The following is a 22,587-nucleotide window of genomic DNA, read 5'->3' as shown; positions in this document are numbered from 1 at the left end:
AACAAAAATCCAAAAAGTAATAAAAAACAAAAACAAAGTTTTTTAATAAACTATTTATTTATTTACTGTCGACGTTTCGGAACTAGGTACGTTCCATGTTCAGGAAATCTGTCAAGAAACATGATCTTGATGAGATTTAAGCAAATAATGTGTTTAAGAAAGAATCAAGTTCATATATGAACAATTATAATTTAAGAAAAGAAATAATATCATTTTAATAATTTTATAAGTGAAATAATTAATTTAATAAGCAATTAATTCCAAAAAGTGCAGAGATGAATACATTTATATTATATATAAAATAATAAACTAGCTACAAATATAACTAATATTTCAAGTGAATTTACAGTAAAATATAATCAAACACTTCTCTATCATTAAAGCATATAAAACAATATTCTTAATCTTACGTTGAACGAATGCATGTGTATATTATTGATTGTTCAGATCTAATCTAAACAGGGAGCTGAATCTAACGTCTTACGAATGACTTAAAATTCAATTCACTACTATAAAGATTAATATTATTTCATTTGTGTGAATTTGTCATTACTTGCATAATTAAAATATGATAATTTTGTATGTGTATAAAACTCGTTGTGTAGTTTATTTTGATAATAATTAAAATCTAAATCGCGTATTTATTATCTAAATGAGTTTTTGATATTTCATGAACAGATTTGCTCTCAGCGCTTAGTCAAAAATAAACAAACACTCAAGACCCATACGCACTGCATCTCGATAAGTCGATACGCTAAAACACGGACACATGTTTCGAACTCAAGTCGGAATGATTCAGTTTGAGTCATAGGAACTCGGATGAATTCATATCGACTTGAAGTCGGAATGAATCGGTTCGAGTCATAGGAACTCGGATGAATTCATATCGACTTGAAGTCGGAATAAGTCGGTTTGAATCATAGGAACTCGGATGAATTCATATCGACTTGAAGTCGGAAAAAGTCGGTTTGAGTCATAGGAACTCGAATGGTATTGTTAGACAATGAATGCGGTTAAAGTCATATAAATTGGAGTCGGGTGATACATTTAAGCGTATTAAAGCCGGGTGACTCGCATTATTTAATTCAAGATTTATTTTTTATATTTATTATTATTATTTTATATATTTATTATTATTATTATTTATATTATTATAATATTGAATTAAATTAAAACATTTTTTTTATATTTGTGAAAATTTGTGTTCATACATGTTTTATCACAGTAAATATTTCGCGGCTTCACACGAGTTGATTCGAATCAAGTAAAATATGATTCGAACCAAGTCGTTAAAGGCTTGATTCGAATGATTCGAAAAAACACACTTTACTAACACATTTTTCAACACCACAATCACATGATACTACTGTAGGAAAACAAAAATAATTTAAGAAAAGACCGAAAAAGGTAAATGTAAAATTGCGTAAAATACATAATTATTTGTTTTTAACAGATAGCATAGCAACACGATTGGACTTAGATTGCGTCGAGAGACGTGTAGAACGCTCTGCGACCAACACGCGAACATGGGAAGGAAGGGAAATCAGGGGCGTAGTTGGGAGTCAGATTTACAGAAATTAATTATATTTTGATAACTTTCTGAGAGTAAGCAAGAAAAACTGCGTTTGTCACACAATTTGAATTGAAAAAGATAAAACATGATTCGGAAAATCTTCTAAGGTCTACATTTTTTTCTTTATATAAAATTATAGGATGGTCAGTATTAAAGAATGTTTGAAATTAATAATGTGCTCAGAAAACATTGTTTTAAATTGTATAAGGTTTTTTGAGTTATAAATATGTTGATTCATTCTCTTGCTGATGTATTGGGAACTTTCACCGATGTAACAACTGTCACAATCTAAACAATTAATTTTATAAACGGCATCGGTGATTCTGTCAGACGGAGATTTTGATTTTAAAGTAGAAAACAGGGAACTGAGTGTGTTATCAGAAGTAAAAACTAAAAGAACACCTTCAACAGAAAAAGGTTTTTTCAAAAAATAAGAAAAGCTACCCAAAAAAGGTAAACAAATAATGCCTTTATATTTGTTAAATAAAGAAGAAGAATTTGAATCAGCGGTAAAATATTTTCGAACAACGGATGTGACATTATTATTATCAATATTGGAAATGTTTAAACATTCTAACCTATTTTTAATTATATTATTGATTAAATGTAAAGGATAAGAGTTATTTGTGAGAATGGAGCGTACTAAATCCAAGTTTTTATTCCAAAAAGTTTTATTGCTTAAGGGGTTAGGGGTACTTGGAATTTTTGAAAAATCGATTTTTATTTTTTTGCATTTTCATTAAGTGTAATATCTTGAAAATGTTCTCTGAAAATTTCAAGTTGATCCGATGATTACTTTTTGAGTTATTGGACTCTTACCAGCGCGTTGACGCAAGTGGAGAGCTCGATACTTATACTCAAGATTATACTCCCTCACATCCTGATGTTTTAAAAGCTTTTAAACCGATTTAAAACGATCTCAGCAATGATAATTTACTTTCAAGATGTGTAGTTCAAGATTGAATCCATAATTAGAAAAAATTAAGAGCTTCAACCAACTAGTGTAAAAAATATGCCTAAAAACCGTAAATACTAGTTCTACTATCGTTCAAATTGCTGAATACATATACATAATCATTACTATTGGTTATGGGTACCCTAGAACCTAATTGTGGGTATAATTCCCATTGGTATGCTGAAAAATTGGATGCTGCACGTGTGAAAGTAGCAGATCAGCGCGCCCACGAGACGACACGGGAGGGCAGAATGCTTCGTAGGCAACACCAAATGGAAATTTTGGAAACTTCCACAATGGCTGAAGAACTGTTATATGGCCCAGGAATAGATGACTCGTTGTAAATAAATTAATAATTCGTATTTCTGTACGTAAATCCAATGTAAAACTTTGAACGCGTTTTTCTCAAAACTATGTTTTTTGAATCGGTGACCACTGTAACTCAAAAACCGCTTAGTAGATTTTAATGAAATTTATAAAGCTTTTAGAATACATAATAAACTCGTGCCTGATCGAAGGATTTTTATTTTTTCAAAAATTTGAATTTTTTAAGACCAATTAACTGTTGATTTTTTACCCAAAAATCTAGTTTTTTTCTTTCTGATGCTGCCATTTTGTTAATTTTTGCAAAAAAAAGAAAACCTTCGATCCGGCCCGGGATTAACTATTCATAAAACTATTTTTTGAATTTGATTGATTTTAGATGAATCTCCAAGGAGTTATGATGGTCACCGCCAGGACCGTTTTTCGAAACAGGGTCAACAAAAACAGCTATAACTTTGGGAATATTGATTTTTTCTTTCTGAAATTTTCGTTACATCAAGTCAAAACATTGTATAATAATACTGTATTAATATTTTTGTAGAAAAACATCGTTTAATAACAAGAAAAAAATACTGAAAACACTCATTTTTTCGTGCCTGCAAGTACCCCTAACCCCTTAAAAGAATGACTCTATCAATAAGACAAATGATGATGGAAATTTTTACAGAACGAGAATGAAACGATAAGTAGTTAATGTATCTACCAGAAGAAGTTGGTTTTTGAAACCAATCAGTTAAAATATAATTGTTTTGGTGTCTAATAAGTTTAATATCTAAAAAACTAATGGAATTGTCATCTTCAAACTCACAAGTAAACTTTAAATGATTGTTAAAAGAATTAAAGGAATCAAGAGTGGAGGAGATGGAATTGTTTTCTAAACACAAGAGAACGTCATCAACATTTCTAAAGTAAAAGAAAGGTTGAACAGAAAGTTTGGGTAGAACAAAATTTTCAAGTAATTGTAAAGTTAAATCTGCCAAAGGAGGACTAATGCTAGAACCCATAGACATACCAAAAATCTGAGCAAAAAATTTATTAGTTGAGCTCGAGCAGCCGACCCGAACGGATCGAAGCTGAAATTCAATAGTGCGCAATAGTGTTACGTAAACAACAAGTGTGATTGTTAATCACCAAATATCTAGTGTAGTGATACAGTGTTTCGTACAACAAATGCCCCTTTTAGGGGGGGCATTTAATTGTAAATAAGTGAATAATTTTATTACAAGTATGCAAAATCAAGAAAATATAACTTATTCTATCCCTCCGTTAGTTGAAACTATCAACATTCTTCATGATACGTCGACGATGGACAATGAATATATTAAACAAGTAATCAACAAACAGAAGACTAATAGTTCAATTAATGGAAAAAACCAATCAGACGATACGATTATGAACGAAATAGTTCCGTCAACTTCTTGGCAAACAATAGAACCAGGCAGCAAACAAGTAATCATCAATCAGAAAACTAATGGTTCAATTAATGACAAAAATCAATCGGACGATACGATTATGAACGAAATAGTTCCGTCAACTTCTTGGCAAACAATAGAACCAGGCAGCAAACGCAGACGCACATCGGCTAATAAATATGTGAAAATGTAAACATAACGCCGACTCGAAACAGGTTCGATGCATTAAAAACAAACAAAGGTCATCCGTCCGAAACAACAAAAACACAAACTGATAACACCGAGAAAACTACAAGGCCACCTCCTATATTTCTATATAACGTAAATAATTTTTCTGATATGGTATCTGATATTAATAGTGTAATAAACAGAGAACAATATTATACAAAATCAATGTCGGACGATACAGTGAAAATAAATGTTCAACAGCCCGAGCAATACAAGCTGCTTATAAACTTTTTCAAAACAAAAGGTACTGTTTATCATACTTATCAACTTAGAAATGAAAGAGCATACAGAGTGGTACTCAAAAATATCCATCATACATACGATATCAACGAAATAAAAACGGAACTAGAGAAGAAAAATCACAAGGTCAGAAATATAATAAATATGAGATCGTATATAACTAAAAAGCCACTCAACATGTTTTTTGTTGATTTGGAACCCTCTGATAATAATAAAGAAATTTACAATATCACGAAGTTGTTGAACCATATTGTAGTAATTGAAGCGCCCAAAAAGAGAAAAGGATTAATACAATGCACAAGATGCCAAAATTATGGTCATTGCAAAACATATTGCAATCGACCATTTGCTTGTGTCAAATGTGGAGAAAATCATAACTCAAAAATTTGCGTAAAACCAAAAAGTACGCCTGCTACGTGCGCACTTTGCGGTAAAGATCACCCCTCAAATTACAGAGGTTGCGAAGAATACAAGGCCGCGTACTCCACTGCTTACAAGAAAACATATACAACAAAAAAATCACATGATATGAGAGATATCCATGATCCAAACACAAGTCGTCAAAATATTAACATCAGAAACACAAATCACATGAGCTACTCGGAAGTCATCCGAAATCAACAAAGAAACGCAACCAGCGGGCCCGAAACAAGTACGGTACTACAGGATTTCTTGAACAGTTTTAGAGATATGTTTAAACAACTCATGGAACAAAATAATATGATCATGCAGATGCTCACTATTTTGGCTAAGAAATAATGGCTAACTCACTGCGGATTGCTGAATGGAATGCAAATGGCATTCTAAATCATCTAAATGAATTAACTATGTTTCTTCAAATACAAATGATTGACATCTTATTAATAAGCGAAACTCATCTCACAGAGTCTTCATACATAAAATTCCATTCTACAACTTTTATGGTACTAATCATCCTGACAACACAGCACACGCTGGGGCTGGTATTCTAATAAAATCATCAATAGAACACTATGAGTTAGCGAAATATCAACAAAACCATATACAGGCAACATCAGTTAAAATAAAAGGTTTCGAACACAATATGATTGTTTCAGCCATCTATTGCCCTCCACGATATAATCTAAAGAAAAACGATTATGAAGAATATTTTGAAACATTAGGAAATAAATTTATAGTTGGTGGTGACTTCAACTCTAAAAATATAATATGGGGCTCAAGACTTACGACTCCAAAAGGTAAACAACTGGCAGAGTTAATATATGAGAAAAACTATACCATAATAACAACTGGGAGTCCCACCTACTGGCCAACAGACATACAGAAGATACCGGATCTGCTAGATTTTTTTATAACAAAAAATATTTCAAGTAATTATATTGATATAGAAAGTAATGAAGACTTATCTTCGGATCATACGCCCATAATTTTGACCCTAAGTACTAATGTAATAAAACGGAAGGTACAACGCAAACTGTACAACCACAAAACGAATTGGGAGTGTTTCAGAAATGTAATTGATTCAAAAATCAACCTTAAAGTAAGAATTAAAAATGAAAATGATCTCGACGAAATAACTGAACAGTTTATAAGTACTCTTCAACAAGCCGCTAGGTTTGCCACACCAGAACTAGCGCAACATAAACTGGAAATCAACGTACCAATGGAAATTAGGCAGCTTATAAAGGATAAACGAAAGGCAAGAAATGTCTGGCAAAGAAGTCATAACCAGCACGATAAAACAATATACAATAATTTGGCAAGAAAACTTAAACATGAATTAAAACAGGGGAGAGAAATTGGCATAATGAACTATATTACTAATCTTAACAAGTATGATAACACGATTTGGACACCAATTAAAAAAACTAGAAGACCTATAACAACTAACTCGGCAATAAGATTAGATTCGGAAGGACCATGGGCTAGGAGTGATCAAGAAAAGGCGAATATGTTTGCGGACTATCTAAGAAACGTATTTACTCCAAATGAAAATAGTCAACAACCGCGAGTATCTGATGAAGTTAATGAGATAAAAGGCACTACTGAAAACATTAAACAGGTTACACCAAAAGAAATTAAGAGACAAATTTCACTTTTAAATAACAAGAAATGTCCAGGAATTGATCAATTGGATGCTAAAATTTTGAAAGAACTGCCAAGAAAAGGTCTAATAATGCTGACTTATATATTCAATGGAGTACGACGTTTGGGATATTGGCCAAAGGACCTAAAGAACTCCGAAGTAATAATGTTACAAAAACAAGGTAAACCTAGTCATATGGCTAATTCATACAGACCAATTAGTCTTCAACCGGTTATATCTAAACTATTGGAAAAAATATTACTAGTAAGAATCCAAGAAAATCTTACCGCGATACCAGATCATCAATTTGGTTTTAGACAATCTCACTCCACTATACAACAGGCTCATAGGATAACTTCAATCATTCACAAAGCTTTTGAAGACAGTGAGTATTGCTCTGCGGTATTCATCGACGTAAAACAAGCATTCGATAGAGTGTGGCATGATGGATTGATAGCCAAAATTAAAAAATGCTTACCAAATCAATTATATAAAATACTGAAGTCATTCTTGACTGGTAGATACTTCAGGACAAGGGTAAGAGATGCAGTATCAGATTTTCATCCAATAAAATCGGGAGTACCACAGGGTAGTGTATTAGGACCAATTTTACACACAGTATATACACACGACTTACCAACACATAACAACACAATTACGGGTACATTCGCGGATGACACAATGATCATGGCAACACATCAAGATCCAGTAATCGCATCTCTAAACTTACAAGAACATCTATTCGCACTTGAAGAATGGCTGAAAGAATGGAAAATAAGTATAAATGAAGACAAATCAAAACATATCACGTTTACAACGAGAACTCAAAACTGTGAGGCCGTATTTATAAATAACATCGAAATTCCTCCTAGTACCAGCATTAATTATTTAGGGCTTCATCTAGACCGTAGACTCACATGGGGTCCCCATATCAAACAAAAAAGCAAACAAACAATGAAAAAATTCAAACAACTATACTGGCTAATTGGCAGAAAATCGAAAATGTCATACGCAAACAAGACTTTAATATACAAAACTGTACTAGTACCAATATGGAGCTACGGAATAGAATTATGGGGATGTGCAAGTGCATCAAACATAAAAATTATACAGCGTACCCAGAACAAAATATTAAGGGCAATGGTAGATGCGCCTTGGTACGTAACTAATGAGACCATCCACAGGGACCTGGAAATTAAAACTGTAAATGAAATTATAAAGACCCGGAGCTGTTCTTATCACAACAAAATCGATGATCATTCGAACGCTGAAATACAAATTATCAACAAAATGGTTCAAACAAGAAGACTCAAGAAGAAATGGCCAAAGGACCTGCAATATTAAATTATATACAGACAGCTATAGAATAATTCTAGCAGAGGATCTCTTCAATGGAGGAGACCTCTAAACGCCAAATATAATTTATCACATAGGCTAATAGAAACTTTGTCTTCTGATTGTCTATTAAATAATAAATAAAAAAAAAAAAAAAAAAAAAATTATTGTCAAAACAGAAATATGTATTATTGAATATGAACTTTAAAATGTATTTAAACCAAAATAAATTAATAGTTGTAAGTGGTTTGATTTCATTCCAACGATCCGAAATGGCATCCAACGCAAGATCCCATGGAACGTTCGTGAACAAAGAAACTTACTACATTTTAGCAAAACTTCATTGTCTCTAACACTGATTTTGAATTCAATGGCTCTTTCTATTATCAAATTTTTGGGGCGCTAATGGGGTCCCCAGCAAGTCCATCTCTAGCAGAAATATCTTTACAACTTCTTGAAAATACAATTTTTAAAAATTACGATAAGAATTACGGTTTTTTATTACCGTTATGTAGATGACATTATCACTTGTAGTGATGAAGTCACTATGATAATTGATCAATTTAATAACGTCAATAAAAAATTAAAATTTACAGTAGAATTGGAGGCAATGAACTCGATAAGTTTCTTAGACATAAAACTTATACATACTACGGATAACAAACTAAAACAATTGGTACCAAAAACCAACTAACTCTGGACGTTACCTTAATTACTTTTCTTGTCATCCACTCAAAATGCAAATAGGTACTATAGTAAATCTAACTGACCACGCAATACTTCTATCGGACAAAACATTTTGGGACAACAACATCAATTTAATTACAAAAATTCTAACAGATAACTCCTATCCCTTAAAACTTATAAATTCCGTAACTAGTAATAGACGAACGTACTTTTTGAATAAAATGGACAATTCCACAGTACATAACGTTTACCTGACTCAGAAACTCATTCTAGTGTAATATGTTTGCCATACATTAAAGAATTGTATGTTTCTTGGAAAAAACTTTTTTATAAATCTGGACTCCGACTTGTAACCAATTTTAGTACAACTACTAGCACTATTTTTACCAAAACAAAAACCCTTTTTAAATCAAATGACTTAGAAATCTCGTCTATCAAATAAATTGTTTAGATTGTAATTTAATTTACATAGGAGAAACTAGCCAGAACTTGAATAAACGGTTACAACATAAAAACAATTCAAAAAACCCAAGACAATTCAAAAACTGTACTTGCTGACCATATTTATACTTTAAAACACAATATGGACTTTTCTAACCCGACTGTACTACAATTCGAACAAAATTTATTTAAACAAAGAATTATAGAAGGATCTTTTTTAACTATTTATAACAATAAGACAAATAAATAAACGGAATGAACTTAACACGCTGTGCGACACAAATCTCTTCTATTTAGATAACATTTCCAAATTTCTTACAAAACAATAAAAGCGTCGCGCAAAGGATTCGCAATTCGTTCCACACATGTGTAGAATCTTGGTAAAAATATTTTTTAAAAATGTCTTTCTCCATTATATCTTCAACCAGTCTATGAATAACACACTATCCATTTGTGATTTTTTAAAATTAGTATTTTGTGAAAATATTGTGTAATTTCAAGTTAATGTTTATAATACATAGTGTAGTGCATTACCATATCCTGATACCATGGATTATTAAAATTTTCCAATTTAACACTAAGATTAACTAATTGTAAGTACTATTTACTATTTTATTTTTTATTTTCACTCCAATTCAATTGTTTTAGTTTTTAATTTTATTTTTAGTTTCCACTGAATGAAGGCTAGGATTATAACCGAAACGTATGGATTTAAAATAAGTTTTTGAAAGAAATTCATGTTTTTTATTGATGTTATGCCCGATTATTAGACTTTGTTAATATATATGTCAACATCAAATTCAGAATCATACAATATATATATATATATATATATATATATATATAAGGATATTAATTATAAATTATACTAAAAAATTGGACTAAAAAATTAAACAATATTTAATCCGCACATAATTATACATGTAATATTATTTGAAGAATATCATAAAATAGTTACCTGCTTTACTTGTCTGAGCCCATTTTTTTATGCAATTTAAATGTAAAACATGAAAACAGCCTAAGCAAGACCAAACAGAGTGAGATGTTTAATATATTCACAGCACACAAGACATTCCAAGGTACCTAAGAAAAAGTATTCATTAAAAAAAATGCTTGCAGTAAGTATAACAAATGTAAAAAAATATAATCCGTTGGAAGGCATTCTTATTTTACAGTGATATAAATGAAATATGAATATTACTTGAATCAAGCAATCCAAATTAGAAAAACATTAAAAACATTGTTTAGACTGTGTAAGCAATGAAAACCAAAATTATAATGATATAATGTAATACCAAAGTTGCAAAACAAAAATATTTTATTTTAAATTTTAATATTCTTTTCAAAGGCTTCTGATTATTTTGGTATGCCTCAGAATGTAATCAATACCTGATGAGTTTGAAAAGCCAAACCTATCACTGAAAAAATAAATTCATTCGTGTTTTTATTAGTGTACTTTTGAAGCATTAAAATTTACCTTTATCTAATGAAAACTTTAAGCTTTCTCGCTGGGTTATCATTGCAGTATTCAAATTAGAATATTCAGTGTTCATTTTTTTCGCATTATATGATTTTCCAAGACTTTTAAATTGATTATTTTTTTCTTTCCAATTATTTTTTAAATCAGACGAATTTGTATTTTTTTTGGTATGAACTTCTTTAATCGAGTATCTATTTGGATTCCATCTAGAATTGTGTGAACTTTCTGAGTCTACCATATTTCTTGATAAAAAATTTCCTGAGTTACATTTTCTCTTGTAATTATAATTCTTTGCATTATCAAGTTTTTGTGATACCATGTTTAACTCTGCCATATTTTCATCTGGTGAACTGTTAATAATGCCTTGATTGGAATGTTTATAATCTATCATAATTTTTTTTTCTTTGTTTAATAATTTCCATTTTCTATATGGTTCAGAATATTTTATGAAATTTGTATCAAGGGATGGCTTATATTGTTTCCACCAACTTCGCGAAAGTTGGTCATTTTGTGAGAGCGATGCTGAGTGATCTTGGCATTCAGCCCCAGAAATATTATTACTCTGTGCAGGAACTATACAAAATGGAACGGCATTTCTAGGAATAAATTCAGGGGCAGTGGGTGTGAGTTTTGAAGTCAGAGTGACTGTTATATCTTGATATGCAATACCTAAAATATACACATGTATATATATATATATATATGTAGCGGGTTGCCAACACGCATAGCGGCTTGTCAACACGCATCACATGTCTCTGGACAGATTGGCCCATATAGTGACAGCACTGAGAAAAACAAAAGGAAATTCAAGTGTCAGATCGGACACGGTTTTTGTTTCTCTCTAGTAGTTTTTTTTTTCAAAACCTTTCCTTTTCTATTTATAAATAAGAAAATACCAATCACATTTTATTAACGATAAATATGACAACACATAGTGTCGTGGATATTAATCATACATAAAATAAACCATATAAATAATATTTTATGGAATTTATTATTACTACAATTTGGATAATATTGGTATTAATATGGAGGACTACTACACCTCCATATTTTGGTGACCCCGAGAGTGAACTAGCAACACACATACAAGAAGGTAAGAAGATCAAGACATATTTTGAAGTAGCACAAGAAAAAAAAATAAATTGAAGTCTCAAGAATTATTAAGAAAAGAATTTTTTAAAAATATAAATAATTATTATAAATGGCTCACAACTTCCATAATTCGAAGAGCATTCTAAGCATACAACTGAGACTCCGACCACGCACTTCAAGATCACAACACACGTGCTCATAAATCATCACTTATTATCATGGTAAATAAGTCGATAATAAGCACCATGGCAGCAGACAGGGAGCAAACAATTTGGCAACCGCCACATACACTCACCGCTAACTCACCAGCGAAGGGCCACATACAATCAACCGCTAACTCACCAGCGAAGGGCCACATACAATCAACCGCTAACTCACCAACGAAGGGCCACATACACTCAACCGCTAACTCACCAGCGAAGGGCCACATACACTCAACCGCTAACTCACCAGCGAAGTGTCAAATATACTAGCCGCTAACTCACCAGCGAAGGGCCACATCTACTCAACCGCTAACTCACCAGCGAAGGGCCACGTAAGCAATCAACAACTCAACAAGCCAACACGGCAATTTATCACACAATCTCAACCAAAAGAAATTTACAAGGAAGTTCAAGAATGGCAGTCAGAGATGCGAAACAATCTTTTTCATTAGGGCGGAGTGATGTAGCGGGTTGCCAACACGCATAGCGGCTTGTCAACACGCATCACATGTCTCTGGACAGATTGGCCCATATAGTGACAGCACTGAGAAAACCAAAAGGAAATTCAAGTGTCAGATCGGACACGGTTTTTGTTTCTCTCTAGTAGTTTTTTGCCAAAAAAATGTATAATTTTCAAAACCTTTCCTTTTCTATTATAAATAAGAAAATACCAATCACATTTTATTAACGATAAATATGACAACACATAGTGTCGTGGATATTAATCATACATAAAATAAACCAAATATAAATAATATTTTATGGAATTTATTATTACTACAATTTGGATAATATTGGTATTAATATGGAGGACTACTACACCTCCATATATATATATATATATATATATATATATATAGAATTTTATGATATGAGTGGAACGAATATTAATTGTTTAATATGAACAAAACAGCACTCAGATTTTTTTATCACAACTTTATTTTATTATTACAAACGTTTCGAGACTAAGTGACCTTGCCAATGCAAGGTATAGTTGATGTTTTATATTAAAAAGTCCAAATTTAGTTTTAAATAAAATATTAAAAAGAATGTTTAGTAATAAATAACTGTTATTGAAATTACACTGATGATGAGGCACACCTTAGCCTCGAAACGTTTGTAATAATAAAATAAAGTTGTGATAAAAAAATCTGAGTGCTGTTTTGTTCATATTAAACAATTAATATATATATATATATATATATATATATATATATATATATATATATATATATATTGAATGGTAGAATCTTGGATTTGTGTATATTTTGTAGAGTTTCGAACAAGAATCCAAAAATAATACAAAATAAAAAAACAAGAAATGTTTTTAATAAACAATTTCTTTAATTATTTTTTTTCTGTCAACGTTTCGGAACTAGGTACGTTCCATCTTCAGGACATCTGTCAAGAAACATGATCTTGATGAGATTTAAGCAAACAATATGTTTAGGAATAGAAAATAGATTTTTCTTAAATAATAAATTAATTGTAACAAATAATAATGTACAGAAATATAATAATATGATCAAAATGAAAATGATAAAAATAAATGAGTGGGTTATCAGAACAGGATATTAAAAATGATAGAAATTTTTTATGAAAGTTATGGAAAAATTTTTTTAAGAAAAGATTAATGATAAAATTGAATTAATTACCTGTATGTTTGAATATACGTTAGCACTTTTTCACTGAACAAGAATTTTTAACAAAAATGAATTTGTGAGTTATTTTTTCCGCCGAATAGTTAACTTTTGTAAATCAAAATTACTAAAAGTGTTGTCTTTTTTAAAATTTTTAAACAAAAAACTAATTTCTGAGAATTTTGCTTTTAACCTAAAAATACAACACCCTATCTCCCCTAAGATGTACTGTCTTCCAAAAATACACAAACCTGAATGCTCTTTCAGACCGATTGTCTCCTACATTGGCTCACCTTTTTACAATATTTCGAAACTCATTTCTGATGTCCTAAAAAATGTTACAATCAATTCTCCCTATTATGTCAAGAATTCGTACCAATTTGTGAATTTAATTAATAACCGCAACATCCCTGAAAATCACTTATTTCTAAGCTTAGATGTGGTCAACCTTTTTACATGTGTCCCACATGAATTAATCCTAAACTCAATCGATAAACGTTGGCACACAATTTGTAACTTTACTGACTTTCCGAAAACAGTCTTCACTCATATTATCAACACTATTTTAAATTACTCCTATTTCCATTGCCAAGACAACTTTTATTCTCAAATTAAAGGCGCAGCTATGGGATGTCCCTTATCTCCCGGAATTATCGACTTAGTCTTACAAACACTAGAAATTTCCGTTTTCTCAACTTTAAAATTTCAAATTAACTTTTATATTAGATATGTAGCTGACACTTTTTTTATCATTAACAAAAATCATATAAACACAGTACTAGATCTTTTCAATAACTTTAACAATAATATAACTTTCACACATGAACTACAAAATAACAACAGACTTAATTTCTTGGATGTATCCGTTTACAACACTAATAACTTTATTCGAACAAATTGGTATAGAAAAACTACATGGTCGGGTAGATACTTACACTATTCCTCATACTGTCCCAGAAACTATAAGATAAACACTATTATTTCCCTTACAGACCATGCTATTTTGTTGTCTCACCAAACTTTCCATCCACAAAATTTATCCCTAGTAAAAATAACTCTAATTGAAAATGGTTACCCAAAAAATCTCATTCATTCAGTTATTCAAAAAAGACGAACTTTTTTAAAAACACAAATTAATTCTCCCAATACCAGTACCAACATCAAAAACACCAATCTTATTTACTGCAGCATGCCATACGTTGAAGATTTATATTATTATTTTGCCAAAATTTTGTTAGAAGAAAACATTTTAGTATCAGGCTCATCCTTACACTCCTTCAACCAATTCTTTACGAACATTAAATCCCCTACCCCATCCAATTTCAATACTAATGTAGTATATTCTGTTTCTTGTAATGACTGTGCTTTTCAATATATTGGACAAACCTCGCAATATGTGTGAACTAAGTGTGGTCCACCATAAACAAAAAATATTCAAAAGTACCCTAGTACAACACTCTATTGAAAACGCCCATTCATTTAATTTCACTCCAAAGATTTTAAATCATGAAAGTTGCATTTTTAGGAGATTATTCGCGGAGAGTTGTCTTATTCTCTTGAATGTTTCTAACAGTGTCAACATTAGATCAGATCACAACCTATTACATGATTCATATTTAAATTTTTTACACTTTTTGACAAACAATTAATATCGACTTCCTTTTAAGTTCAATAATTCAAGTATTTACACCCTAACATAAAAAAAACACACACATACAATCTCACAGTTCGCGTTCCAAGTGTTTACACGTGTTACATATGAACCATCAAATTCATTTAGTTTGCTTCCAAAAGCCAATAGTATAACATCGAGAAAACAATATTATTTGTTTTCAAATAAAAATTTAAAAAAAGACAACACTTTTAGTAATTTTGATTTACAAAAGTTAACTATTCGGCGGAAAAATAACTCACAAATTCATTTTTTGTTAAAAATTCTTGTTTAGTGAAAAAGTGCTAACGTTTATTCAAACATACAGGTAATTAATTCAATTTTATCATTAATCTTTTCTTAAATTTTTTTTTTCCATAACTTTCATAAAAAATTTCTATCATTTTTAATATCCTGTTCTGATAATCCACTCATTTATTTTTATCATTTTCATTTTGATCATATTATCATATTTCTGTACATTATTATTTGTTACAATTAATTTATTATTTAAGAAAAATCTATTTTCTATTCCTAAACATATTGTTTGCTTAAATCTCATCAAGATCATGTTTCTTGACAGATGTCCTGAAGATGGAACGTACCTAGTTCCGAAACGTTGACAGTAAACAAATAATTAAATAAAGAAATTGTTTATTAAAAACTTTTCTTGTTTTTTTATTTTGTATTATTTTTGGATTCTTGTTCGAAACTCTACAAAATATATATATATATATATATATATATATATATATTTTGATGAGTTATTTAGAATCGGGCAGTAACAGAATCCTATATATATATATATATATATATATATATATATATATATATATATATATATATATATATATATATATATACATACTGCCCTATTCTAAATAACTCATCAAAATACATACATATATATATATATATATATATATATGTATAGATATTTTGACAAAGTCTAGTAATAACATCAATCAAAACATGAATTTCTTTCAAAAATTTATTGTACATCCATACTTGGAATACATATGTCAACATTAAATTCAGAATCATCCAATAAATATCTTTATATAAAATTCTTCTGTAATGGGGTATGAATGGTTAATCCTCTTAAACTATTATTCGGAATTTCATAAATCTTCCTGAAGTTTGTTAAGGTAATTTTCTAAGATTTTGGGATTTTTTTTGAATATCAAAAATTATTCGAAATTTAATTAATTCTAGCTAAAGTTCTGAAGCTCACTTATATACTTCAAATAAATAATTTTAACTTTGCAATTCAGTTTATATAATTCTAATAAATATTAGGCAATGTCCTAAATTTTTAACCTCCCGTAGGGTACTGTAACTAGCCTACGGTAAATTATAAATGGGCCGAAAATCGTCAATGAAAATTTTTGCATATTTTCAGGTCTGAACATTTTGACACACCTAAAAAATATTGATGTGTGTGTGTGTGGCTTTTGTATATATTTTTTCGTCCACGTTTTTGGGCGCACGGATCAATCGATTTGAATGGTTCAAAAAACATTCAATTCCTATTGATAGGGTGCTGATTATTTTTTGGCAAAGGCAGATCGAGCTGCTACGGAGATTCAGTAGCAAATAGTGCAGAAAATAAAAATCGAGTTTTTGAGGGAATGAACTGATTTGAATGATCTAAAAAACATTCAATTCGTAATGATCGAGAAAAGTGGTGATTAGTTTTTGGCAAAGGCAGGTCTAGCTAGCCGTTTCGAAGATACGAAGCTAAATGTACAAAAAATGGCAGTTTTTAAGAGAACTAAGATTCGATTTGAATGATTCAAAAGACTTTCTGGTTGTGTTGGCAAAACAATTGCTTTTGGAAAAAAAAAATTAATTTTTTTTTGTATATCGAAAATAATTCAGATATTAATTTCAATTCTTGATAAAGTTCTTACTTATATACTTCAAATAAATAACTTACTTATATACTTCAAATAAATAACTAAATAACTATTCAATTCTTATAAATATCAGACAATGTCACAGCATTTATAATAATCTATTCAAAAACATTTACTATTCCTCGAACATTTTCTTACGGTACGGGAAGTTCCAGAAATTTGCCTTAAGGCACGATGGAATACACCACTGGTTTTAAATTCGATTGATTAAATTTTGTTTATTTACTTTTCTATAAATATATATAAGTTACAGTTTTTATAATAATCTATGTGAAAACATTTAATATTCCTCAAATATTTCATTGCAAAACAAGAAGTTATTATAGCAATTTGCCTTAAGGCGCAATGCCACACACCACTAGTTAGTTATTTCATTTACTCTCTTTAAAAACTATCAGACATGCCACACTTGGAAAATGACATAGGTAGCGGATGTTAAGGGGAAAGTAATTAGAGGCTATAGATTGATACTAAGAATACCTCGTTAAACTTACACTATCTAAATACAAACCAATAGAGACCCTTATTTTTTTATTTATATTATATGTATAAAGACCGTATATTTATATGACGTATAAAGACTGCATATTATGAAGAATATGAATCTTTCAACTTTTCAAATGGCAATATCTCACAAATGGTGATTCTAAATAAATTATAATATATAAATCTGTCTCATGAACTTTTATGATAGTTCTTATAGTTTCCTATAAAAATGGAAGAAAGTATTTTGTCCCTTTGACTTTGGATTAAAAAATAACGGAAAGCTCGGATCAATGGGGACTTTTGACATTTCGTTCGTAAAGACATATTTAACATCTGTACCAATTTTCATCTCTATACGAATTTTCATAAAAAAAATACGATTTGCTAATTTTATATTTTTTCGACGTTTCAAGCCATTCTGAATCGAATGAGATCAAATTCGGATAAAGTATGTGCGTGATCAGATTTTTGACTTCTCATCGACGTTTTCTCAGACGGCTGTAACTCGATAAGGACTAGTGTTTATCAGTTTTGCGCGACGATCGGCCACGCCGTTTTTCGTAAATAGCAGAAAAGTGAAAAACATTTGGTCCATTATTTCGTCCACGTTTTAGCCCGCAATTCGAAATCGATTTTAAAAATTCAAAAACTGCTCGAAAGATATTGGTTGAGAATCGACCTGATTGTCTCTGGTAAGGATTTGCTGACACAAGTTCTTGTAATTAACTGTTCAAAAAAAAATTGACGATTTTTATGATTTTTTTTTTTTTTTGATGATAGATATCATGGTTTTTTAGATCATACTAAAATGTTAAGGCCCTACGACAAGTCGTTTAATTTTAAAAATTTGTGAAAGTTCTATAGAAAGAGTATGATCTATAGGCAAGTAGAATAATTTTAAAAATTCATCAAAATTTGAATAAATATGGTCAAAATTTGTGTCAAAAGTTGCTTTTGTGATGTGAAGAGTCAAACATTGTCAGTTCATCAAAATTTGGAATAATAAACTACGATTTTAGGATATATAAGTATGTGTAAGTGCAATATAATTAAAATAATTAAGAAAATTTAAATATGTTTGAGAGATATCAATTGAAAATAGAAATATTTAGATTTAATTGAAAGCAAAAACTTACATTCGAAATAAGAAGTTGAAAATTTTATCCAAATATCTTAATCTCAATTTCGGTTGATTTAGTCAATTACAACACATTTCGGGAAGTTCATGCAACTTGCATTAAGGCTAAATGCCACTTTCACTTTAAAAAACATTCAATTCTTATAGATAAAAAATATCCATTCAATTATGCTGATAAGTTGGTCTAGCCATCTGGAGATAAGAAAAAAGAGTGCAGAAAACGGAGTTTGTGAGTAAGCAAAGCATTCGATTTGAATGATTCAAAAAACTTTCCACTTGTATTGATGTAATAAAGAATTAATTGGTTTTGCAGAAAAAAGTTTTAAAAATGCCATTTGGTGTTCAACAATCAGATATTTTTGACTGTCTCGTATTCAAAATTTTCAAATGTTTACAAAATTATCAAAAAATTAAAAAAATCCAAAAAGTCTTTATCTGATCTTTTAATAATATTAAATTCCCGTACATGAAGTTCCAGCAATTTGTTAATTTGACTGGGGTGTTTAAAACATATGTACTAAAGTGCGTTGATAAGTTTCATCAAAGGTAGGCCTGTTAATTAATCTGGATTGTATAATAGTGAAATATGCGAATAAAAATTTTATAATAAAAAAAAATTATATTCATTCTAATAAAAATTCAAATTGTTTCCCATCTGCATCAACACATGCCCTATGGCCCTTCTTAATGAAGATCTATTTATTACCAGGTTTTATTATCTATCTTTTCAAAGCCAACTCGTAATACAAGGACAATCTGTGTTGTAACACGCACACATACATGCCCACACGCCTACACACCACATGCACAAATGCACACACACACACACATGTGCATAATCTAACAATATGATTATTTTTACTGATATTTGATGCATTACATTGGGCATGATCCATGTATAGATTATTGGCTTCTAAGTTGCTCGTACTTGTATCTTCACATAGGTCTTGAATTGTATTGTTTCCATATGCATTGTTCATTGTAAGATATTAAAATTTATTCTACGTTTTAGAGCGAGTTTTAAAGTCCGTATCTGCAATAAAGATTTTAATCTATTATAATACTGCTTTATATTTTATATATTTATTTTATTACATATATATGTATATATATATATATATATATATATATATATATCTTGATATTGTTTATTTCCTCTTTAAAACATAAAAATAAACTGGTTTGCTGAATGATGAGCTAATACAATAGCTCGAAACGTATTAAAGAAGATTTAATATTTACGCTCTGTTTTTATTTTTTCGACTTGTGGCTGAAAAACCTTATCACAAAAAAATATATATATATATATATATATATATATATATATATATATATTAAAAAATATTAATGTCAATAAACCTTATGTAACATTCCATAGTTCACAGTTAAAAGACTAAAAATCATAATAAAATTATATAATATATGTAAATTATATAAAATTATATATGAAAAAAAAATTGAGTAGAGATATATCTTATTATTTATTACTATAGTAATAACAAAAAATTAAACCAATCTGTGCTTCGGGTAAGAACACCTTACTCCTAACAATTAGAATGATTACAAATTCTCATTTTGTACTTGTCAGATATCAATTTTATTTCTTCATTTACAATGCTATCTGGGTGCGTTTAGATCTTGAGATTTTATTTTGCACGCAATAAATAATCTGAATGCTACTTTTTTTGGCCGGGCACTCAGATTTCCCATATGAATAAACAGGTTGGAGGACACTAAAGAAGTGGTAACTTATTATTGGTTGATAGTACAGACCACCTATTCAGTAAGAAATATGTTTCAAATAGTTTTTTATAAGAATGAATACTAGTCTAGCTATTTATTAATTTCTATTGAAATGATCTCTACAGGGTAAGGTATTGCAGTTAAATCTCTTCAAAGTCCAGGTGTATTCCAAAATACTTTTTGTTAAATATATGTCTTAGGACATATTCCATGCAAAGCATATTTTCATGTACAAAGTTCTTAAAGATTCTAAACATGATGATACTAAGTTATAAAATGAAACTAGTTATAAATATGACATATGTAGATTTGGCTCTAGTAGATTAACTTCGTCACAATTAAAACCATTTGTAAGCTAATATCAAACCATTCTTGTAATTGTGAAAAGTTGTGATGCTATTATTGAATTATAGTTAACAATGATACACATATCAGAAATAAATTTTGCTTTGCTTGTACTGGAAGAAAAAATAATTTTGTATCTACATGTTTCTAGGAACATTTTCCTAGGAGTGTGTGATGCAAATTCCTAAATTATTTGTTAAAAAATTTAGAAAGTTTTCTTTACCAAAAGCAGTTTCCTTCGATCATTTAATTATTTTTTAATTTGTAGTTGATTATTAACACTGATAATGCTTTCAATTTTTTATAAGGATTATTCATATAAATTAGTCCATCTGATCACAATATCCATGCATGGTATGTTGAAAGGGTTGATTCACTAAATACTAAAAAAATCAATCTGACATTGAGAAGCATAATTTTTATTTTAATGCATGAGACATTCCCTGATTCCATGTCTACATTACATATTTTAATAGACCGATATAACAGCAAATTGGATCGCTGTCGCTTCATTAATGCTACATCATTATTATGCTAAACATACAAATTAAACTACACTCAATAATAAGAATTTAAATAGTTCTCAATATCGATCAAGAGTAATAATACACACGACATTAACTTATTTTTACTTACATAATTTGGAGTATGTTATATTGAATATATTGGAATAAAACATGCCACAACATATTTCTTAAAAAATTAACCACAGTTTTAAAAGAGGTTACAAAAGACAATGGAGTTTTACTTTGACATCAACTAATCACATATGCCAACATATGCTATGCCGGGCCTTTTCACTTAGAACAAAATTCTCGTTCAGAAGGAATACTTGGGGGTCCATTTGTAGTCGCAGATTTGGCGCTAGTGAGCCGATGAAAAAGTATTTTCAAATATTTTATTTTGGTTATTGAAGCCGGACACAGACGTAACTGTATTCTTGCGCAACCTGCGACTTGCACATGTTGCTGTCCCAACTTGACAGACTGGTGCAAGCGAGTAGGCATGAGCACTTTTCGATTATTTTAATTGCGCAATCATTCAAGTCGGTAATTTCATTCGTTGGCCGCATGTGGCAGCACACGTCGCGTTTTAGTTTTACTTTGTAGCGAATCATAGACCTTATACAATTGTATAAGGTCTATGGGTGCATACCATAGATAAGTAAGCATTGGTAAGCATACCATACCAAATATAAGTAACAACGCTACTAGTAACAATACTCTTCTTTTATCTATGAGTACAATTTGACGTAAATTTGACTTAAAAAATATATTTTCTAATTCTTCAAATAACTATAGTTATTTTATATGTATATATATATATATATAATAAAAAGCACACACATTTTTAAATTTTCATTTTTGTAATCAAATCATTTTTTCAAATTTTGATTGAGACGTTGTTGAGTTCATGGAGCTTTTGTCTTTGATTTCTAAAGGTGCGTCCACACCTAACGAACGAACACGAACGAACATAAAAGAACGTACCAGAACTAACGGCAACAGCATAGTGTGGACGCCACGACGATCACGAACGAACATAAACAAACATGGCGAGCAATGTTCCGCAACTTGTCGGTACATCAAAGGGAATTGTTCGTTCATGTTTGAACTCGTATGTGCAG

The 22,587-nt window shown here is 30.0% G+C and overlaps 2 protein-coding genes across 2 annotated transcripts in view; both read right to left on the bottom strand.

The window, feature by feature from the left end:
* LOC113366649 overlaps nucleotides 1–11,098 on the bottom strand; it is a 95,274-nt gene extending 84,176 nt beyond the window's left edge. Inside the window, exons 1-2 of the mRNA XM_026608292.1 lie at nucleotides 10,738–11,098; nucleotides 10,219–10,343 (exon numbers count right to left, since the gene is read on the bottom strand). The gene's annotated coding sequence lies outside the window, so the exon portion shown is untranslated. The remainder of the gene's footprint in view (nucleotides 1–10,218; nucleotides 10,344–10,737) is intronic.
* LOC113367213 lies at nucleotides 7,483–21,728 on the bottom strand. The gene is made up of 4 exons (XM_026608842.1): nucleotides 21,597–21,728; nucleotides 19,753–19,905; nucleotides 11,008–11,409; nucleotides 7,483–7,556 (listed from the first exon to the last, which is right to left on the bottom strand). Exons 2-4 carry the CDS (start codon nucleotides 19,850–19,852, stop codon nucleotides 7,483–7,485), a joined length of 576 nt encoding a protein of 191 aa, XP_026464627.1. The 5' UTR covers nucleotides 19,853–19,905; nucleotides 21,597–21,728.
* Between the last annotated feature and the right edge of the window lie 859 nt (nucleotides 21,729–22,587).

The sequence above is a fragment of the Ctenocephalides felis genome, unplaced genomic scaffold, assembly GCF_003426905.1.
Source record: "Ctenocephalides felis isolate EL2017-DRISC unplaced genomic scaffold, ASM342690v1 CF-g0.4_SCAFFOLD_01170, whole genome shotgun sequence".
Lineage (NCBI taxonomy): Eukaryota > Metazoa > Arthropoda > Insecta > Siphonaptera > Pulicidae > Ctenocephalides > Ctenocephalides felis.
The sequence above is the reverse complement of the archived record's forward strand: the minus strand, read 5'-3'. Positions and strand labels throughout refer to the sequence as shown.